At 33.6% G+C, this 22683-nt stretch overlaps 3 protein-coding genes across 3 annotated transcripts; 1 reads left to right on the plus strand and 2 right to left on the minus strand.

Moving 5' to 3' along the window:
* Positions 1–666: 666 nt before the first annotated feature.
* Positions 667–5327, minus strand: LOC133287061 (probable arabinosyltransferase ARAD1). Its single transcript, XM_061484614.1, has 9 exons — positions 4859–5327; positions 4593–4766; positions 4298–4455; positions 4061–4208; positions 3585–3700; positions 3364–3502; positions 2719–2829; positions 1994–2062; positions 667–962 (listed from the first exon to the last, which is right to left on the minus strand). Exons 1-9 carry the CDS (start codon positions 5306–5308, stop codon positions 831–833), a joined length of 1497 nt encoding a protein of 498 aa, XP_061340598.1. The 5' UTR covers positions 5309–5327; the 3' UTR covers positions 667–830.
* Positions 5328–6692: 1365 nt separating this feature from the next.
* LOC133287079 (TOM1-like protein 1) lies at positions 6693–9185 on the minus strand. Its single transcript, XM_061484636.1, has 3 exons — positions 8667–9185; positions 7850–8095; positions 6693–7155 (listed from the first exon to the last, which is right to left on the minus strand). The coding sequence occupies exons 1-3, from the start codon at positions 9183–9185 to the stop codon at positions 6730–6732; spliced, it is 1191 nt and encodes a 396-aa protein (XP_061340620.1). The 3' UTR covers positions 6693–6729.
* Positions 9186–14554: 5369 nt separating this feature from the next.
* LOC133287039 (uncharacterized) lies at positions 14555–20123 on the plus strand. The gene is made up of 5 exons (XM_061484589.1): positions 14555–14733; positions 17324–17420; positions 17664–18144; positions 18375–19520; positions 19624–20123. Exons 1-5 carry the CDS (start codon positions 14555–14557, stop codon positions 20121–20123), a joined length of 2403 nt encoding a protein of 800 aa, XP_061340573.1.
* Positions 20124–22683: the final 2560 nt, after the last annotated feature.

The following is a 22683-nucleotide window of genomic DNA, read 5'->3' on the forward strand; positions in this document are numbered from 1 at the left end:
TTTTTCTTTTGAAAAAAAAATTGGTATTTTTTTAAAATAAATCGAGTCGGATAACCGAATTTCACCAAAATCGACATGGTAGAACCGAGTCCAATGCATGCCCGATCCGCTGCTTCACTCGAACTAATTATATGACCTGTTCATCGATTCCCATATTGACCCGTCAGGCCGATCCTGATTTATTAACAATGCTTAAAACAGTCACATGACTTGTAAGACAATTAACTTTAACTAAAAACATAGACGAAAAATGTTTTTTTCTTTTTCTTTTATGTTCAAAAGACTAGGGCCTAACATTAGAAATCTTAGATGAAATCTGCAAGCAAAACGTTCTCAAGCCATGAGGGGGCTTGCAAACTGATACATTCGCAACATTTTCTCACCAAGCTCCGCTAGAAAGTCTCAAATATACTAACCTCACAATCACGTTAAAAAAATCCAAAAATCACGTTAAAAAAATCCAAAATTCCGATTAATAATAGTTATTTATGATTAAACTTATTTTCTTTTATTGCTATTCTCTAAATGAAAAATAACGTGAGCGTTGGGCTTTTGCCCCGTAACATCAGGTTTTCCTTCATTTTATCTCATCAGCAAGGTTTCCGCTACAAAGAACTCGGTCGATGATTGGCAATTATGATATTTGTTTGTTAATCCAACGCTGATCATTCTACAGAAGATAACATATAAATTCTTTCTTCTGTCAAGTATTATCTAAATAATACAACAAAATAGCCCACCAAAGAATACAAAATTCGCAGTAGACAATTACAAGAAAAAGAAAAAGAGCAAAACCGTAGAAATTACAGTTATAAAGAAAACAAAATGACTCAAGAGAGTATTGAACCAGTATTAGTGATGTTGCCAGGCCTGCAATCGCAAGTGCACAGATTTCTAGATCCTTCCACTACACGTTGAGATCTTCGGGAATGAAGCTTGATGTTTACCAACTTGCCAGCCATCTGTAGCATCATGATATAGAGAAAATGGTAGTTAAAGGAGAAGGTCCCTGCCATTATTCATTATTATTATTAAAAAAAAAAAAAAGCAATTTAAGATGCCTGCCAAACCATCTCAACATGGTTAAAAATTGTCAGAAAAATAGAAATCAAAAGCCATATGATAGAATTAGAAGTAAATTTCCACAGTACCCCCACCGATGTTTCTGCTGCGTTCCAACACAAATTCAATCTACATATAATACCAAGTTCTTCAGAAAGGAATAATATCAGTATGACCTAAGGAGTTATTATGAAAATACTATCCAATCTGTGACAAAACGACCAGAAATCCATGTAAACCAAAACCAGAACAACTTATTGCTAGCTAACAAACAGATGTAAGCATAAGTAGATGTGCAGGTAAATAGCTCACTATGCTTAAGCCCATGTTACTAGTTAACAATTAATTGCTATAGCTAACAACCAACCTGTCTTTCTTCTTTCTAAAAAGTGATGTGTAAGTAAATGGGCTTAAGCACAAGTTACTAGCAGTATGATACTTCAGCCTTTTATACCTTATAACGCACATCTCGTTGGCATTTTACTCAAATTCATAATCTTACCTAAAAACATCTAGAAAATGCAAGTGTCAGATCCAGATTTTAAGCAAAGCTAAAGTTCTCCAAAATACCAGTAAGCCAAAACATTTCCTAAAGTAACAAAGCTTGTGAAAGTGAAATGCTAAAGTTAGGCTTGTCATCAATATTAAACCTTATTATATTCTGATCATCACCTTTCTTCTAATGATCTTTTCAGTTCATCATATGGCCTCTAGAAAAAAACTTAACACAACTCATGGACCAATCGATATATCAACAGTGCATTGCATAATAATTCATTCATTTCCCAACACTAAACACAACTACAATGGAAGAAAACACTCAATGGGTATACTGAGGGTCAAGCCTGAGCTCAAGTTCATTGTATGAACAATCTGTCTAAAAAGAATATTAGAAACAGAAACTTAAATAACAAAACAAACAGTAACGAACCATTTTCCAAACCAAGTCTTCAGGACCCAATGGTTGCGCCGGACTGGAATACAGGAAATGCCTTGAGTACTGAAAAAATAAAAAATAAAAAAATAAATAAACACCAAACAGGCAAGCAAGACAATCCAAAAAAAAAAAAATCAATTTCAGAAAATGATGATTATCTAAGTTAATTATTGTTTATGATGCACCGATACTTCAAAGAACCTGAGGTGTTGTGTCCGACACTCCTACACGCGTTGCATAGACTCATAAAAGGAGTTTAAGAGTTGCGTTGCGTTATGTTTTTAGTTCTAACTATTAGATTGGTTGGTTACGATTACCATTTTATCGAGTTTAATATAAATATTTGTAATATCTTATGTTTCTTTGCAAAATTGATGGGTATTATAAGTTTAACTTCATTTTTTTGTTAAATTATTGAATATTAAATATAATATACAATACATAAATTAAAAATATTATTTAATATCAAAACATGTCCAAACGTGTCGAAATCTAACATTTTTTAGAATTAACGTGTCGGGGTGTCATGTCGTGTCCCGAGTCAGTGTCGGTGCAACATAGATTATTGCTACAAACATTCAACCAGTGCACAATATTTTTTCAGCCTGACATTGGGCAATGGAGAAAGTTCTTGCAAGATTGACAACAAAAGAATCAAATAACAACACTAAATAGAAAAAAAAAGTGAAATAAAATTTCACACGACCCTGATCACAAACCTTGGCAAGATTTTGTTGCATTTCTTTTATACGAGCAGGTCTAATGCCTTTTAAATATTTCAAAAGCCAACCAGGCTTCACGGCGTCACTAGAAGAAACAAATACCACTATCTGCATGTATAGTAACAAGTTAAATACTCAGCAACTTCTCACTGAAAAATCAAAATTAAAGTTAGATAGAAGAATAGACGACGCAGCCAGATGTACATGAAAATCAAGTTCGGAAACAGTCTGACAACTTTTTTCTGCATGGCAAGGAAGATACTAGTCTACGGAGCAACTTTTTGGGGTTTTTGATGAGCACCATGGGTATGTCGCTACTTTAAAGCAGTTTTTGTTGGTTTGTTTTAGAGGTTTTGGTAATAACAAGGAGGCCATAATTCTGTGACAGTGAACAGTATATGCTATTCTTTGGTGCATTTGGTTGAAACCAAATGCATACACCTTCAATTAGTTAATATTAATTACCTGAAATAGTAAGTATGTCCGAAGATATTAGGCCATTATATACTCTAGAAGACATACACTACAACAGATTTATAGATTAACAGATGATCACATAGCAACTTGCCCAAAATGTCCTCACCAGAATATTCTCAATAATATTGCAATTTAATCGATTACGTGATATAAATACATACACACCTTCCTGTAATCAAGTATTCCTTCGAAAGGAAGCTCCAGCTCATCACTTATTATAAGTGGAATGCATCCACTGACAATAGCATCAAATAATCTAGCAGAGGATGGAGTGTCACCAGCTGGGCTTAAGCAAAACAGAGACCTAATAATGTGGAAGGCAAGCAAATAATTACTACAAAGTAAATAACCAGGGTAGATATACTCAAGTCCTGAGCTTATATTACTTGCGCATGCCTCTTTGGGCTGCTTCTTTTCCCCCCTCTCCAGCTGTTCCCTCCTCTATAACCACACCATTAGCTCCACTTAATTCAGCTCCAAGTTTAGAGCGTATCTTTCCTCCCTGAAATAGGAGGTGTATAAAGAAAGCAGCTAAACCTCATAATATATAAAATATGCGGGTGACAAAGAAATTAAGAGAATGCCACATATACAAGTAGGGCAAGACATGATAAGAGACTGCTAGCCCAGAAACTATAAGAACAGACAACCTAAAAATAAACACACAATAGTCGGTTATGATAAAGTTCAAGGAAATATCTAAATATTATCCACAATAATTGCAAGTGCAACATGAGATTGAACAAAAAAGATTATAAAAAAAACATATTTCTGGACTTCATGCGACATCATACGCAGATAGAGCTTTCAAGGTTTTGACCTGACAGCAATCAATTAATCAGCAATCACACAATATGCTTACCGCATTTCTTTTGAGCCGACCGCGAAAGAAAAGCAGTGTGCTTCTCTTCTGATTCGTTTCAGATAAACATCTGGCATCACATAAATCAACATTGGGAACATAAGGAAGAATAAGGTCTTTCTCCAGAAAAACCTGACCTGGCTTGTACCTGAAAGATGGAAAAAGGGCACTCAGATGCCATCTTCAATGACTAATAGCATTGAATTCACAAACTTGTATGCAAGTTAGAAAAATAACCAGTTTCCAGTGGAATCCATATCTGGCAACAGCCATATTGCTTTCTTCACGTATCTCCGAACAGACTTAAAAGACCAGGGATGATGCACAGGGAGTATGTGATCTCTTCCGCCAGAGCGCTTCCATGCAGGTTGATCGGTGATCCACTTCAAAGCTTCCTACACCGACAACAACTAAGAGTAGATTAGAACCCATAAGACTAGAGCAATGATCGAAAAACAGAAAACGAAGCCTCAAGTGGTGTTAATAATTAAAGATAGGAAAATAACTGGGAGTGTTAGAAGAGCACTCACACCCTATAAAGGGCCTTGCATTGTTGTTTTTCCATGAGGAAGAAGCTTATGGTGGTGAAGAAGGGAATGTAGAACAAATCAGCCTCCTCCTGACGATGAACCCTAACAACACTTTTCAACAACCTTTCCGATTCGGGAGCAATGAGATCTGCCCAGAGCCAATAATCAATAGAGTGCTGCATTCGCAAACAACAAAAAATTTCATTCACAGATAACGAAAATCAATAGAGAATAACTAACTAACAAACAAACAAAAAAATATGGTAACCTGTTCGATGAGACGATGAACGGGGCTACCATTAGAGGTGAGATTAGAGGTGTCCTTGTAGGTATTAAGAAAGAGCCAAAGCAAATCGAAGGTGAATTTTGACGGCATGTTGTAGACGTAAACCCTAAGGGGAAGACCAACCGGGTAGAAAGGATCCGAATATAACCGATCCATCTCGGAGCGATAGACAGCATCGTCGAGCTTCCTCACCTCTTCTTCGCTAACTGCATCTCTCACTGTGTCGTCGAGAATTGTTTTTTGAGTGTGAGTGAGGAAGTGCTCCAGTGAGGCCACGAATGAAGTCTCTGCATTGAGAACGTTGAAATGAATGGAAGAGGGAGTGCGGAGTGGAGGGAGAGAGAAGAGGAACAACAGTAGTGAGAACCCTAACAGGGAGAGAACAATCAGGAGGATTCGCGATTTCGATCTTGGGATGTGCTTTCCTGCCATTTTTTCATGCAATCGCTATGGAAGAAGACAGAGCACATTACATTGGGAGAGTAATTTTGGCTTTATCTAATTTCTTAAACTTTAATAATTTCATAATTTATTTTAGTGATTAATGTATTTCACGTTTAGGATGTAAATAGGCTAGACTAGACTTTAACTTAAGGGAAAAGTTCACCAATGCCCTTGTGGTTTACTTCAAAATCACTTATGTCGTTATAGTCTTTTTCTTATCACATATCTCAATGTGGTTTGTAAAAGGGTATGTTTTTTATCACATATGCCCATGTGGTTTCTTAGTTTTTAGAAAGTAAAGAGGCATATGTGATCGAAAAAAAACAACAGGGGATAGGGGCATTGGTGAACTTTTCCCTTAACTTAAATAGGCTAGGCATGTGTAAACAATATTGGGTATGGCCTGACTTGTTAGTCTGTGTAGGTCCCAAATTATAAAAGTCTGACTTGACTTATATTTAAAAAATAAAAACCTTCGTCTAGACTTGTTAGCCTGTTTAAGCCTATTAAACATTCAACAATTAAAAGAATAATTAAAATAATATTACTTTATTATTTAAAATTATTAAAATAATAATTTTATTTATTTTATTTAAAATAAATAATATGATATAGGCCGGCGGCATGTAGGCTTATAGGCCCGACATATACAAAAAAAGCTTATGGCCTGTTTTCTCAATAGTTTTTCTTAAAAGTCTAGGTCTGTTCTATTTTACTATTTATAATAGGCCAAGTCTGACCTAATATAGGTTAGGCCGTAGGTCCTGTAGGCCGGCCTGGTTGGCCTAGCCCATTTACACCCTTAGGAAAAGTATTTCTCCCATCATCGAAAATAACTTATCTCCGTTGAAGAAAAGAGAGAAAAAGATAATATGAACACCATGTATTGTGTACGGGGAGATAAAATTATCTTATATAAGTATTAATTCATTTATTTTATTATACATGGTATTTTATCATAATCTTAACTCTTGATATTTTAATTAATGATTATAATTTTATATTTTTACTTTCTAAAATGCCTGTCATGAGCGAAATTAGTTATAAACAAACAAACACGTTTTATTACAACTCTTTATTTCTTTTATAAATAAAAAATATATATTGATCTTTCCTTCATTCCTTTGAAGAATAACTCAATTTGTAACACCTGCAAACCCAACTCCTGCTACTTTTAAAAATTATAGTCCATATTCCATAGAGAAAAAAAATCAATTCCCTAGTTATTTAGTATTGTTTTTATTTTTTGTCATGTAAATAGTTATTGCCCCTCAAAATAATAATAATAATAATAATAATGGAACAAGGAATCTGAACATAGTTCATAATTAGCACATAAAAATGAAAGTAGCAAGCCATCAAATCAAAGGCATTGTCTTTTATATTCAGGTATGTTTGTAGTGGCAACTTTAGAAGGAGATGAGATCATTTTTTGATGATTGTTGTTTATTTGGATCTTGTCCCCTATGGGATGTATCAGCACCCTTTTTGCCAAAAATCATCTCATCAAGATCATCAATCATGTCATCGTGGTTCCCTCCATGGACTCCAACTCTTGAACCAGCAGCTGGTTTTCTAATCAATCCATCCTCTTTTGTAAAACGGGGTGACTCATCTGGCTCAATAGCAACAGGTATCATAGCAGGTTCAGGTTCAAGTGGAACAACTGCAGGCTTCTTCAACTCATTATATTTGGATAGAACCTTCTGAATCTCATCATTAACATTCAAGGCCTCAAAAAGCAGTACTTCATTATCCTCAGCTGTCTCAACAATTCTCTGGACAGTAGCTTGGGACTGAAGGCACTGTTGTACTAATGTGGTGGCCAAATCATCCTGCATATGGAAGGAAATATCAGACATAAGTTGGCGTATAAAGTGATCTCTTTGGCTACCAAGGATGAGCTCGTTTTCAAAGATAACAACTAACAAGCACAACATAGAGAACTTGAAGTGGCTTTTATTTATTTTTATTTCAATGCAGCATCATTTCAGGACAGCATGACTTTTGAAGCCTTAGTCCCTCTCTCTATTCAAATTTTGAAGCCTTAGTCTCATATTTTAGGATAGGATTTAGTGCATTTAGTTTCCATGTTAGACTTGTATAGATACAGGGTAGCCTTGCTGATTTTTAACTTTTTTTCACCTGCAGTGTTTTGCTCTTTCTGCTTTGGAGAATTCCTTATTTTCCTTTTACATTCCTTTTACATCAGAATAGGTGGTATAACACCATGAAAATTATATAAGGTGATTTAACATCGTAAGTTATATAACCTCTCCTTCGTACATATATACAAAAAACACAACCCTATGCCAAAACCATGGTCATGGTCTGATGAATATAAAGCAAAAGTTGACATGCAGTAGCTATGTCATTGACATTGTAAAAACAAACGAATTTCTATCTATAAATAGAAGATTTTAATCCAAAATATATTAATTTAATGCCAAACTCAAATGAGAGCATTTATATAAGGACAAAAAAACACACCAACTAACAGTATAACATAATAAAAAATAAATTAAATACCTTTAAAACACCTTGTGGCGATGAAGAAGATAACACAGTAAAAAGAAGCTCAGTACTATTTCTTGCAACATCAAAAGCTTCCTTTGCTTGCTCAGGCGTAAAACTTTGCACAGGACTATCATGCTGGATCAATTGGGCAAGACTGACATCAGCCTCTGGAGCAGAGGCAGAAAGTGGAGGAGTAAAAAAAGGAGCCAAGCTTTCATTGTCACGAGCAGGGAACCGGATACCCCTTGATTTCAAACTCTGGACCAAAGCAATGTCTTAGATATAAAACTATTCTTGAACCTTCAAGTTCACCTAACAGTTTAAATTTATGACAGAGTTGGGTTTATGACAATGCATCATATCATTTATGATCAAATGCTTTAGAATTGGATACTTGGTGCTCTCATTCTTGGCCACACCTAAAAACTTAAGTTTATTGGTTTATGGCAAAAAGTGAAAGGCAAGGAAAGTTCAAAAGCAAAAATACCACACTAATATAATTCTTAACAAGATCAGGACTTCCATTCGCATGAATTTGCTGATAAATAAGGGCTGGTGCACAAGGCTCCATGACTTTATGAGAGTAGGAGTAAAAGGACAATTATAAGCGGTTTTATTTTTGCAATTTTATAAAATAACTATTTTTTTGACTAACAAGTAATTTATCCAAATGATTCAAATTATTAAGGCTCCTAGAACTTTATCTACAAAGTATTTTGGCATCTTAATTATTGGCTGAAATGGTCCTAACAAATCTTCACTTATTAATATTATTGACATATTCTGTTTCTTTTATTTAGCTGACAAGCATGGAAAGCTGTAAAAGTACCTTGTAAGTCTCTGCATAAACAGGCAAATAGCGAAGCTCAGTGGTTAATTCTCCCCATGCCTCAATCATAATCAAAGCCTTGTTGCGGTTATTAAGAACAGTCTGAGGGTCATCAATGAGCTTGACCATCTCATCAAGGACTCTCTCAGCTGACACCTCGGAGAAAGCCTTGTCACAATTCTGGACTAATGCTTCAAGCAAAACCAAAGCCAGGTACTGACCTCTAGGACTCTTGGTCACGACCCTTTTCTTTATTGCACGCACCAATTCAGCAGTGTTAAGTTTTTCAGTATTGACCAAGTCACATATATGAAGAATGATAGCCCAGTCAGGGTCATCAAGGGCCTCAGAGGTAGCATCCCCAACAAGTTTATCAGCATGGTTTGGTTCCTGAAAAAACTCCTTGACCTTGAAACTCATAGAACTCATGCTAGCACTCATCTTTCTACCAACCTCAGCCCCACCAATTCTTATGCGCTCTCCGAAGGCGTTGACTTTTCCAATCAAATCCTCACTCATCTTTACTTCTTGATGATAATACCCTTTGAATGGCCTCAGAGACAGAACTCCAGTTTATTTAACGTGTATTTCGGATTGCTGAAGTGAAATGGTTAATTTGGATGAAAACAAAAGCTGGAACACACGTAATTGAAAAATAATAGAAGCACAGGTTTGATCACTTGTTTGATGATGTTGGAAAAAGACGAATAGGACGAGCTAAGACTGAGTAAAAGTGTTTGAATGTTCTCTTGGAGTCTAAGTCTCCTCCAAAGTCCTATCATATGTGAAATCGAAGTCAATCTCTCCTCCTCAATTCCAATTCCTCGTATTTTACGTCACGGAAAACATAAAACAAACTTCAATCGTCTATGCTCTATACATTCTAGTCCTGAGTTTTCTTAATTCTTATGACGCTGCTTATATTTGTGAGTTACTTTGTCCTTATATCTTTGTTCGCTTATTATTTGTGACTTGTGAGCAGACTCCCATATTACAACCTCATTTACTATAAAAGACAAGGGAAAAGTTAAAAAAAAAAAAATATATATATATATATATATATATATATATATATATATATTCTTATGGTTTGCTCCAAAATTATTTAACCTTATTTATTTCTTTTCATCACTTATTTTTTCTCTGTTTTTCCCGTCCAAATTCATTACTAATACTGTTAAATATTAGGTTAATTTATCCATTTTGCCCAATAAATAAGTAAAAAACAAAAATGGAAAGTAAGTGATTAAAAAAGAAAAGTACAAGAAGGTAAGAGATAAAATATTAAACCATAGGTGAGTTCGTTTTTGAACTTTTCCTTGCAATAATTTAAAAAAATAAAAAATAAAGTGAAGAAAATATGGAACGGAATAAGCTAAAGAAGTATATGACCAAGGTAAATAAACGGTATTATGTTTAATATTCATTATAATTTTCTCCCCAAGAAAAAAGCTTAAAAAAATAAAATTGAGATGATGATGATTATATTTTTAGGCACTCTTGCGATTTACTTAAATTATGATTAGATAGTGTAAAGTTTGTGATCTGGATAAACTACATTAAGCCCACAAGGGTTAAAGTCCAGAATAGGTCCAAGAATAAACAAGCCCCATGAAATATGTAATATCACCATCGCGCAAAAGACCCAAAGGCGCAATGGCATCATTGTGCAAAATCGTCTTATATAACTTAAAAGTACACAAAAGACAGCTCCTGCTTGCCACCACTCTACGAAGACAAACCAATATATAGACATATAGCCAGAAAGGCACTAGCTGAGATAGATAAGTCTGCAGCCCATGAATAACCAATCAGAAGCCATGCCGCCTACCAAAGGCGGCATAAGACTTGCTATATAAACGAAAGGTACACACTTATGTATGATCATCTAATATAAGAATATAACATAAGTCTAGCGTTGATACTAACTTGAGCGTCAGAGTGTCATTGCAGGTATCTTCCCTAGTCAGATCCATTGTGCCAAGGAAGCTCAACATCAATTAACTACATTGCAGACATCATCAGCCCACAAATCACTTCACCCAACGCAAAGTCTTCAACCTTCAACTGTGTGTGGTTTAGCCCAGTCCATATTGGATTGGACGTATCAGTTTGTAATTTATTTTTTTATAAAATGGAAACAATTTTTTTTTTTGGTAAGCGGAAACAAATTTGTTATTAGTGCTCTATTTGACTATTTCTACTATTTTTCAAATATTATTTTTTATTATTAAAAAATAGATAAAATGTAAAATAAAAAATAAATTATTAAGATAATAATAAATTTGTTTAGTAATGCACTCAAATACAAGGATCGGCAAACACACACACACATATATATATGAAAAATATTAGTTTCATGTTATAGGAGGCTAGTATCTCATGTCATAGATACAAAGTATGTGAGACCCATTCTTTAAAAAAATAAAAAATAAATGAGTGGACCCCACATGCTTTGTGTCTATGGCATGAGATATTAATATCCTACAACATGAGACTAGTATTCCTATATGTGTGTGTGTGTGATGCAGGATACTTTGATACCAAATCTTAATATTTGATTTCGTGAATCTAACAGTTTAATTATTAGGTCATACTTATTAATTAATTATTAATTCTTAATAACTGTTAGATTAGCAGAAATCAATAGTTAAGATGTGATGTCAAAAGATCTATATATATGATAAATATAAAAGATGCACGTTGATGATATTTTGATGGTATACCTGTATTTGTAATGGTCATATACCGGCTTTTTGACCCTTATAACCCTTTATTATTAATTAATTACCGATTTGACCTTGATTATAAACTATTTCAAAAATTTAACCCCCTCAGAAAACATAACACCAATCTGCCCCTGTTTGACCGTTGACCACCAAGCCTACCCGGGTACACCCCTCTGTACCCGGGTATTTTTTGAAAATTTTTGTCTACCCGGGTAGGGAGGCGTGTACCCGGGTATTGTTCTTCGTACCTGAAAAATTGCTTGAATTATTTACCTGGGTATAGAGGGGTGTACCCGGGTAAATCTTCGACCACCCATTTGGTATTTGCTATAACTGGGGCAACTTGTAGCTGATGGATATAAGAACAGATATGATTTATTTGATTTTACCACAAGTTGATTATATTTGCGGATGTGTAATTAATTGTTTCATGGTAATTTTTTTTTTCTCTTTTTTACAGCTAATGAGATAGATCAGTATTATCAAGTTAAGCATGCCTAACCAATTTGAAGAGCTTTTAGCTTTGAGAATGGATTTGGAATTTCCATACATCAACACTTTACTGCTCATCAAAGCGGTCCCTGTTCGTATCGATTATGATGGGGTCTACTTTTATGTACGTCAAAATCGCGCTCCTATATATAAATGTGGTACCGGGTCTATTGGGGAGAGTGAGACGGAAAGAAAATAAAGACAGGGTTCATGGTACAGAAATTTAGTGTGAGCATGCAGCTTTTCATTTTACTGGTAAATGACGAATTATCACGTTCAGGGAAGACATGCATGGGACAAGGTTTGTGGTTGTGGATTTATACTGTTAACTGAGAATTCCCTTTCTGAAATAATCATTGAAAAATATTTGTGTGCTTTACAGACCCAAAAAAGTTGCAGAGGCAGAGCACGTGATAGTGGGTGCCTCCATATTCAAAGCTTGGAGAAGAAGAGTGCATGGGAGATCCAAAGAGTAATCATACCGGGTGGTTGAAGATTTACCCGGGTACACCCCTCTCTACCCGGGTAAATAATTCAAGCAATTTCTCAGGTGCGAAGAATAATACCCGGGTACACGCCTCCCTATCCGGGTAGACAAAAATTTTCAAAAAAATACCCGGGTACAGAGGGGTGTACCCGGGTAGGCTTGGTGGTCAACGGTCAAACAGAGGCAGATTGGTGTTATGTTTTTTGAGGGGGTTAAATTTTTGAAATAGTTTATAATCAAGGTCAAATCGGTAATTAATTAATAATAAAGGGTTATAAGGGTAAAAAAGCAGTCATATACCTCATTAACTTGTTTAATTTCATATTTTTTCTTACATCAATTTTTTTTTCTTCTAATTATTGCAAGGGAAAAGTTAAAAACTCCCTAAGGTTTAATATTTTATAACTTATCTTCTTGGTCTTCTCTTGTACTTTTGTACTATACTTGCAAAGGCAACATGGACAAATTAACCCAATATTTAATATTATCACCTTTTTTTCTTACTATGTCTTACTATCAATCTTGTTATCATTGGATCAAATTCAAATCAACAGCTCTTACTTGATGTTATTTTGTAACAATTGATTTGATTTTAATTCAACGATTATAAAATAGATAGTAAGAGATTGTAGGAAAAAATAATGATAAGTATAACATATCCCATGGTATTAAGGGTGGATTTCGATAAAAGATATCACATAAAAGGTAAGTGATAGAAAAAAATAATATAGAAAATTAAATAATTTTAGATCAAATCACAAACTTTAATAAATGTGACTAAAGTGGCATTGAAGATTAAAAGGACGGGTAAGATAAAAATTAGATGATTCACATTTTCTAATTATTGAAGTACTCCGAAGAAATATAAAATTGTTGGATGCGTGTTGGAGCATTAATTGCGTTCCCAAAATATTGATCAAGTGTCGCACATGTGTCAGAATATGTTTGTGCCGGCCACGTGTTCGACACATTATTTTTTTCCAAATGTGTGTGTCGGTGCTTCTGAGTCAACCATAATGACCTCTTAAGACAAGTCGGCGCTCAATATCTTTATAGGTTTGAACTCTTTGAGCTAGCTACGAAGCTAATATCGAGTCGAGACTTAACTCGGATTCTCTTTTTATCTACTCAGTTTGTATTGCTAACTGAGCTACATTCATTGGATGATTGATTTTATATATTAACTCATAAATTTAAATTTTATAACGCGAAATAATAAACTATTAGTTCATTTGAAAAGTTTTTACATTTTATGCCATTCGCTCATTTGTATTGGTGAAGCGATATCTTACTGTATTATTTGTTTAGGGAAATTATATAGAACGTTCTATAATTAGATTTTTTTAATAAAGGAAAACTTTATTTTCGCTTACTGTGATTACAATGATTATTATTTTATCTCTTGTATTTTCAAACTTATCGTTTACATCCATTTTGATTTCATAATTTATCATTTAATCTCCTAAGTGTTAAAAATGGTTTTATTATATAAAATGTGAAACATACCCTCAATAAATGAAAATGCCAAAAATAACCTATTTGAAAACAAAACCATAAAACAACACAAAAGCGTATCTTTTAAATATGCATTGATTCGTAGGAATTTATAAATTGTACAACAAAATTAAATTATGAACTTTATATGCAGTGGCGGACCCAGAAAATGATATGAAAGGGGGCAAAAATTTAACAAATCTAACTTATAGAATTTTAAATAAAATATAATTTAACAAGGATACTAAATTAACGAATTTAACACAAATTACTTCATTGCCATGTGCCATGTCAAGAATGAAAAGTAAGATCACAATCTTAAACCAAAAAACATGTACAGCGGTCTCAAGAGATGCACCCATTAAATAATTTTAATAACAAATATAATTACATAACTAAAATAAATCCAAAAAGAGGGGGAAGCTCGTAGAACCCAAATTAGGCGAGCACCTAAAACTAACATCATAAAGTTCCATAATGCCCACATCACTACAAACCCATATACTTCAGTTATCATGCACCATAAAGCTAAATAAATAAATTCCGAAAACTATTGCAAATTATAATTATTTTATACCCATTTTTTTTCTTTCAGTTTCTGTTGGTTTTTGAGCATTCGAACAGCATGAAACTACAAAAAGATCAAAACTTTACAAAGAGAAAGTGAAAATACTCACAACAGGAAAATGGGTATCAAGCTTATTTCTCATGCTAACAGATTTTGGGTATCAAATGAAGCAAAAGAAGGAGACTCAGAAAGTGAAGTCGAAAGCTTTGAACAAAAAGACTGTACTGATCGTCAACAAGATGAAATCAATGCAACTCATTTCAGATCCAAAGGGCACACAATACTAGTTTTGCTAAAGTAACCCACCAGTTATGAAAAATGAAATATACTATGTATTTTATTGGGGATGTAGACATTTTTTTTCAGATTTTAGAGGGGGGCGGCCGCCCATGCACGCCCCCATGTAGGTCCGCGCTTGTTTATATGAAGACCAACAAAATAAAATAACATATTCTTTTTTTCTGGACAAAGTAACATAACTAGATCTAATTTAAGAATAAATTTGTAAAAAATAAAAGTAAAATTATGGACAAAGCTACATTAATTTATTTAATTCTTATGTTGCAAGTTCTATGGAAAAAACGAAAGGGATTGATTGTGCCGGCCATGATTGTGAAGGATTAGTGATTAGCATCGAAAATGCTATGCCATGATTTTTTTTTTTTCTTTTTTTTTTTAGTCTCCGCTATGCCATGATTGTAATATATCTATATTTGATATAAGTAATCCAAAATTTATCCCATGATTCCAGTTTTGACAGAAATTTGGATGTAGTGCAAAATATTCATCCAAACACCATCAACAAATACCACAAATTATGTGATATTTCCCAAATCTGGTTTCTTGGAAAAATCTTGACTAATTTTTTGGACAAAAAAATCCTTCTTACAGCAGTCATCATTCTCATGCCTCTCTCTGACTCTCACTCTCACACTCATCGTTCCCACAATTTTTCTTGTTGCTTTGATTTTATATGGATTTTCTGCTTTCCTTAAGTGAAACTTGACTATGTGTGTTGGTGTCAGTGGCGGAGCCACGTAAAGGCTGGGGTGTCTGGACTCGGACAAAATTTTAACAAATTTTATTTATTATATATAATTATATAATTAATTATGATTTGATTTGGATTAAAATTTTAATTTGGCCCGGGCTAATATTAAAATATATTTGATGAAGGATTTGAGTAGGTTGTATCAAGTTATGTGTTCAATTTCACCTTGCATTCAAAAAAAATTAAAAATATTTAATAAGATTAAAAAATCTATAATAAGATTATCACTCATTGACTCTCTTAATTTATATTTCTTCTATAAGATGATCCTTCTCTCTTGCCCTATTCTAACTTCTAAGGTCAACTGGTCTCTCTCTCTCTCTCTCGGTATCATGGCTTTTTTCTTCTTCCCATCTTCAGCTTTTTTCTCTTTACCAATTGAGCTAAGCTAAGGCTCCTACCTTTAACCCAACAAGTTTTTAGGAATTTTTATTATTTCAATTCCCCCCCCCCCCAAAAAACCGACCTTATTATCATCTTTGCTCTGTTTCTGTTTGTTCTTTTTGCCTGAAGACTTATGAACATTTTGAACAACAACTTGATCAACAAAGTATATATAAATGGATTGGATTGGATGATGCTAACTCTATTTTTTTATATTTTAGATGTTCTGAATGAGTGGCTTAATGTTCTTCAGTCAGTCCAAATCCCCTTTGCACATATTCCTTTGCTTTGTCTAGTGTCAAAAGAGCAGATAATAGGCAGCTTCAAAATTGGCTCTGTCCTTAATGTATGGCGTCCTTTTATCTGCATTTTGGTCACACTGGTCACTTATCAGATACCCAATATTGATTTATATATCTGCATTCTTCCCTCAAGGTATTGGTCCTTTTTTTTATAGTTAACAAACATTAATTTAATTAACTAGGATATAATTCAGAAGTGGCCCAATATAGACCTTTTCTTGTTGCAGTTCAGACGGGAGAAAATTTAGAACTGAATCAATTTATTCCTAATCTCTTTTGCAAAGGGGTCTGAATATAATAACCAAGGAACATTTATTGTCCTTTATACATCATACAACCTACCGAAAACTATGCTAGCATATAACTATAAAGTTACAAAAGGAAACAAGATTTCAACATTTGTACTCCAATGTTGTCGTTCTCACTATGATGCAGACGGAGACGGGACACGACACGACACGCTAACACGTTAATTCTAAAAAATGTCATATTCGACATGTTGGGACACATTTTGATATTAAATAAGATTTTTAATATATATAATATAATTTATATTTAATACATATAAGAGTTCATAATAAGTCATATAATCAATCAAATATTTAAATTTCATAACATAAATATAAATATAAATAATTTTTCGTACTTTGTTAATTTTTCATGTCAAATTTCATAATAGAAAAAAATTAATTTATAAATTATTTTTTTTATATTTAGTTAACAAAATAAAATTAAGATTAAAAAAAAATGTGTCCGAGCGTTGACCGCGGGTCGGAAAAAATTGACTGCGTGTCGGAAAAACGTGTCGGAGAGTTGACCGCGTGTCGGATGCGTGTCCGAGCATGTCCGTGTCAGACACGGGTCCGACACGCAAATTTTAAAAAAAATTGGTGTCTGTGCTTTCCAGGTTCTCACTGTACTCTAATGCTAGCATATAACTATCAAGTACTCTAATTTTTTTGTTTTGGGAGAACTAAATCATCTATTAGTGGACAATGGGCACATGACAGATATTTTTATGTGTAAGTCATCAGCCAAGTTACATGGAGATGAAATTATATAAACTCTTGGTTTAGCTTATTTGTACTTTTTAATATGAACTTGTTATGTTTTCTTGTGAGTTAATTATTGTTTAATTTTAATGATTCAGGTATGTGAAAAGGAAGCATCTTATTGATGTTAGTGAAGTGTTTAGGGTACTTAATGCTGAGAAGAAATTTCGGATAGCATCTTATAATTGTCTTCAGGTTTGTCATGTCCTTAAGATAGCATATGCTTATCTATTATTTTTGGGTTTTACATTCTTACTATCTTTAAGAAGTATATTATTTTACAATTCTAAGTTTGAAGAATTAGATATTTAGGCCACTATTCTAGGATTTTATTAAAAATGTGTAAGAATGAGTTTTTCTTTATAGTATTTAATCTTAGTCATGTTAGTTAAATGTAATTTATATTTTTGTATTCGGTGTGTTTTCTGATTCAGGTAGTTGTTGAAAAGTATGGGTAAGGATAAACAGAAAAGTATAGATGTGTTCTTTAAAAAGAAACTAGTCTCTGAAAGTGAATCAAGTGATGCTCCTACGAACATAATTTCTGAAAGTGATGCACCTTCTCATGAGCAACCTCCTTCCAAGTGTCGTAGAATTGAACATACTGATGACATTATTACAGTCAAAAATAAAAAATTTGAACATGATCCAGGCAAACGTAAACCAATTTGGGAATATTCAGCTAATGAAGTCGATGAGATACGGAGAGCTTATTTAATAGTTGGGCCATATCAACCTCAATGCTCTTATCCATTTTCAAAGGAAAAGCATCCTCGACGTTTTCAAGCTTCTTGGTTCAAAGAATTTTCTTCGTGGCTTGAGTACTCACCTTCTATAGATGCTGCATTTTGTTTACCATGCTATCTTTTCAATACAAAGGTCGGTGGGCGACACGGTTGGGATACATTCACAATCAAAGGTTTTAATAGTTGGAAAAGAGTTCATAGTGGAAAGGATTGTGTTTTTATAAGTCACATGGGAGATGATCCTTGTTCACAACATACTAATGCACTCATCTCATGTGTAGACTTAATGAATCAGTCTTTCCATATTGATAAAGTTATGCATGCTTAAAGCTCCCAACAAATTGAAAAAACAGGTTGCGTGTTAAGACTTCAATTGATGTTACTCGTTGGCTTTCTTTTCAAGGAAGTTCTTTTATAGGGCATGATGAGACTATTGATTCAAGAAATAGGGGTAATTTTATTGAAATGATCAAACTTTTGACATCTTACAATGAAAAAGTTGCAGATGTTGTTCTAAAGAATGCTCCATTGACAGCCAAGTATACCTCACCTCAAATACAAAAGGATATTTTATATGTTCTAGCAAATAAAGTGCGAAAACATATTCGCAAAGAAATTGGGGATTCTAAGTTTTGTATTATTGTGGATGAAGCACATGATGAATCTAAAAGGGAACAAATGGCTCTTGGCTTGAGATTTGTTGACAAAGATGGTTTCATAAAAGAGAGATTTTTTGATCTTTATCATGTTCAAGACACATCATCTATGACACTAAAAAATGCTATTAGTAAAATACTCTCACGTCATTGCCTTGATATCCAGAATATCTGTGGCCAAGGATATGACGGTGCTAGTAACATGCGTGGTGAATGGAATGGATTGCAAGCATTATTTCTTAATGAATGTCCTTGTGCTTATTATGTGCATTGTTTTGCTCATCGATTACAATTAGCTTTGATTGCTGCCTCTAAGGAAGTTTCTTCTATTTATCAATTCTTTCAGAATTTGAATTTCATCATTAATATTATCACTGCATCTTCTAAACATCATGATCAATTCCAAGCTGCCCAAATTTCTGAATTTGAACGTTCGCAGACTATTGGTGAGCTTGAAACTGGTACAGGTTCTAACCAAGTAGGTACACTAAAGCGGGCTAGTGATACTAGATGGAGTTCTCATTTTTATTCTATATGCAGTCTTCAACGAGGGTATAATGAATCATGTTCAGTACTTGAAAACATTCGTAGCGAAGGCTCAAATTACTCTCAAAGAGGAGATGCTACTGCAGCTTATAAGATGATCACTTCCTTTGAGTTTATCTTTAATTTACTTTTGATGAAGGAGATCATGGGCATCACTGAAATTCTTTGTCAAGCATTGCAACAAAAATCTCAAGATATTTTGAATTCTATGCAATTAGTTTCAAGTACAAAGGAACTTATTCAAGAATTGCGAAATGATGGTTGGAAAAGAATACTTGAAAATGTTGTTACTTTCTCTAAGCTTCATGAAATAGATGTTCCAGATCTTAATGCTCAATATATTGAAGGTCGTGGCCGTCGACAACATGATCAAATAACTATTGAGCATCACTATCATTTTGATATCTTTGATTCAACCATTGACTTTCAATTACAAGAATTAAATTGAAGGTTTACTGAGCAAACAATGGAACTTATCACTTAGCTCTTCATTAGATCCGAAGAATGGTTACAAAGCATTTAATGTTGATGATATTTGTAGCCTTGCAGAGAAATATTATCCTCTTGATTTTTCTGAGCAAGAGAGAATTCATTTGAATTGTCAATTGAAGCATTTCCACAAGGACATCCCAAAACATCCAGAACTTCAAAATTTATCTTTAATTTTTGAGTTGTGCCAAGGATTAGCTAAGACAGGAAAGTCAAATTCTTATCATTTGGTTGGTAGACTAATTCGTCTTATCTTAACGCTACCAGTTTCAACAGCAAGTAGAGAACGTGCATTCTCAGCAATGAAAATTGTGAAAACAAGGCTTCGAAACAAAATGGAGGATGACTTTCTTGCAAATAATTTGGTTGTGTATGTTGAAAGAGATATTGCTGAAACTTTTACTACAGATTCGATCCTTGAAGAATTCGTTAATTTAAAAGAGCGTCGCTTACAATTTTAGGTGTGTAATTTTTTATTATATTTTAAATTATTTATTAAATGTTATTATACCTATAATTATTATATTTGTGTGTTTTCATATCCTTAGGGAAATGCTTGATTCATTACTTATTATGATGTGGGAGGAAAATACAATTCTTATGTTTGAAATTCTTACCGAAAATGTTAGTGCCTTTATGTTTGCTTTGATATATAATCTTTGATATTTAATATGTAATTTTTTTTGGCCCGGGCTAAAATCAGAGGCTGGCTCCGCCATTGGTTGGTGTTCACTTGGATTTGGATGAAATAACTTCTGTATCACAGGTACAATGCAATTTCATCTCCCTTTCTGTCCTTTCACATGGCTATGCCTAGGAACATGTGAACGAAGCTTATTTTTCGGAGCAACCGCCACCACGGAGCGTAGGGAGCAAACACAATGCCATGAACCGACAAAGGCAGAAGGAGTTTTCTCACTGCGTGTTGATTGAGAGTTAGAGAGAATTTAGAATGATAAGGGTTTTTTTGGTAAATTCAACCGATGTTACCCAACAATATTTTAACATCAACCAAACATAGACTCAGAAAACTTAGTCAATATTCTCGGTAATATTTGGGTCTACCAAACAATTTTTTTGTAACATTCCTAGAAAACTCATTTTCCTAACATATTTCCAGTAATCGTGATTTTTGGATAAAAAAACTTCTCCTCTACCAAACGCCCCCTAATAGTAAAGAAATTTCCCACCTGCCTACCTCTGTTGCTTTTTCCTCAGAACATACAAATCGTATTGTGTACTTTTCGAGCGAGAAAATAACATATAATTCATGAGAATATTTATGGTATATTAGATGTATCGAACTCGGTATATCTTTTTTCAAATTTAAAAAAATTGCAATGTGGAAAATTTTGCAATGTGGAAGGATACAAATTTTTAAAAAATGGTGATTTTTTTTTCAAATTTGGAAAAAAAAATGTATCGAGTTCGATACATTTGATATACCAAAGATATTCTCGTAATGCAAAACAATAAAATAATTTTTTTATCAAATGGCGGTAGCTCAATAGGTAGTAAGGGAGCTGAGTATTAGAAAATAAAGGACTTCGGTTCGATTCTCACTTGCCACTTTGGTAGGGGTTTAAATATCTCTATCTCTGACCCGTCCAGCACTCCAGATTAGTCTCATAGCCAGTCCAAAGAGCCGAAGCTTGTTGGGACAATGGGGCAGCCAACTCACCTCAAAGAGGTAATCAATTAGGGTTGGGTAACTCAAAAATAAAATAAAATAAAGGATACAGATATTTGTCATGTGTTCAATTCTTACTTGTATCCAAAAAATAAAAGAATGGGAGGCGGTGAGTATCAAACCCCTAAAACCGAAACTCAGATACCATGTAAAGAACCACTTCAACCCAAAACCTTAAGGCATTAGACATGTCTCTTTTTAATAGTTTATATTATTTTTTAACACTCCCTCACACAAGAGTCCTTTGAGCTTGAAGCGTGGATATTACACAGGCCCAATTTTTTTTTTTACCTTGTCTTATTTAATTCCACTAGAAAGTAAGGGAAGATAAAGATCGAATTCATGATTTTTTTAGTCACTGAAGCTCTGATATCATATAAAAAAAATCAATTCAACTCAAAAACTTAAGCTAGTGAGTAAGATTACAAAACGGTGACAAAAATAGAAAATGAAATGATAAATTCTGCTGAAAATATATAAAGCACGCATCTTGGCTGAAAAGAAGGTTTAAGAATATATATATATGTGTGTATTATAATGATCCTAATTATTTTTTGAGGCTAGTCAAATGGTATTTTCACGAGTTTCAACTCTTTGAAATTTGAATTGACTATTAAATTAATTTCAAATCGAGACTTAGTCACGTTTAAAATTTATTACCCCTCCTCCAACATGTATTTGGGGACTTTTAACTCCTTTGAAATTCATTTCGAGGCCATCATTCAACCAAATCTTATTAAAATTATCTTAACCGATACAGGTAAGAATTATATTTACTTACATGAGTTTTACTTTTTTATAAGTAAAACTTTTGGAAATGAAGCACTTTTGGTGAACCCTCCACCTATTTTTTTGGTAATTACCCCACCACCTTTCAAACAGAGAGTAAGATGCAGTTAATTTGGAGCAATAAGTAATAAAAATCGTTGATGGTGTTGGTGGCTGGTTTGATTGGGAATTTGGGAGCCAGCAGCGAAGGTGCGAGAGATGTAGCACCGAAACGATACCCGAGACACAATACGACACGATTTTTCGATATATTAATTCTAAATAATGTTAGATTTTGACACATTATGACATGTTTTGATATTTTTTTTAGTTTATATTGCGTATATTATATTTAATATTCAATAATTTAACAAAAAATAAAGCTAAACTTATAATACTCATTAATTTTGCAAAGAAATATAAGATATCACAAATATTTATATTAAATTCAATAAAATGACAATAATAATCCAACAAATCTAATAGTTAGAACTAAAAATACATCGCAACTCTTGAATCTTTTTTTGAGTTTCTATAATGCGCGTTGAAGTGTCGGGAAGTAT

The sequence above is a fragment of the Gastrolobium bilobum genome, unplaced genomic scaffold, assembly GCF_033153095.1.
Source record: "Gastrolobium bilobum isolate Gb01-03AN ecotype WA unplaced genomic scaffold, APGP_CSIRO_Gbil_v1 utg1487, whole genome shotgun sequence".
NCBI lineage: Eukaryota > Viridiplantae > Streptophyta > Magnoliopsida > Fabales > Fabaceae > Gastrolobium > Gastrolobium bilobum.

Coding starts and splice junctions, on each gene's coding strand:
- LOC133287061 (XM_061484614.1), bottom strand. CDS start 5,308: ATGGCAGGAAAGCACATCCCAAGATCGAAATCGCGAATCCTCCTGATT. Junction 4,767..4,858: donor TTCATCGTCTCATCGAACAG/GTTACCATATTT, acceptor TTGCGAATGCAG/CACTCTATTGATTATTGGCT. Junction 2,830..3,363: donor GAATACTTGATTACAGGAAG/GTGTGTATGTAT, acceptor CTATACATGCAG/ATAGTGGTATTTGTTTCTTC.
- LOC133287079 (XM_061484636.1), bottom strand. CDS start 9,185: ATGAGTGAGGATTTGATTGGAAAAGTCAACGCCTTCGGAGAGCGCATA. Junction 8,096..8,666: donor TTTATGCAGAGACTTACAAG/GTACTTTTACAG, acceptor GCTTTGGTCCAG/AGTTTGAAATCAAGGGGTAT. Junction 7,156..7,849: donor CGCCACAAGGTGTTTTAAAG/GTATTTAATTTA, acceptor TTCCATATGCAG/GATGATTTGGCCACCACATT.
- LOC133287039 (XM_061484589.1), top strand. CDS start 14,555: ATGGGTATCAAGCTTATTTCTCATGCTAACAGATTTTGGGTATCAAAT. Junction 14,734..17,323: donor ACAATACTAGTTTTGCTAAA/GTAACCCACCAG, acceptor TTAATGATTCAG/GTATGTGAAAAGGAAGCATC. Junction 17,421..17,663: donor CATCTTATAATTGTCTTCAG/GTTTGTCATGTC, acceptor TGATTCAGGTAG/TTGTTGAAAAGTATGGGTAA.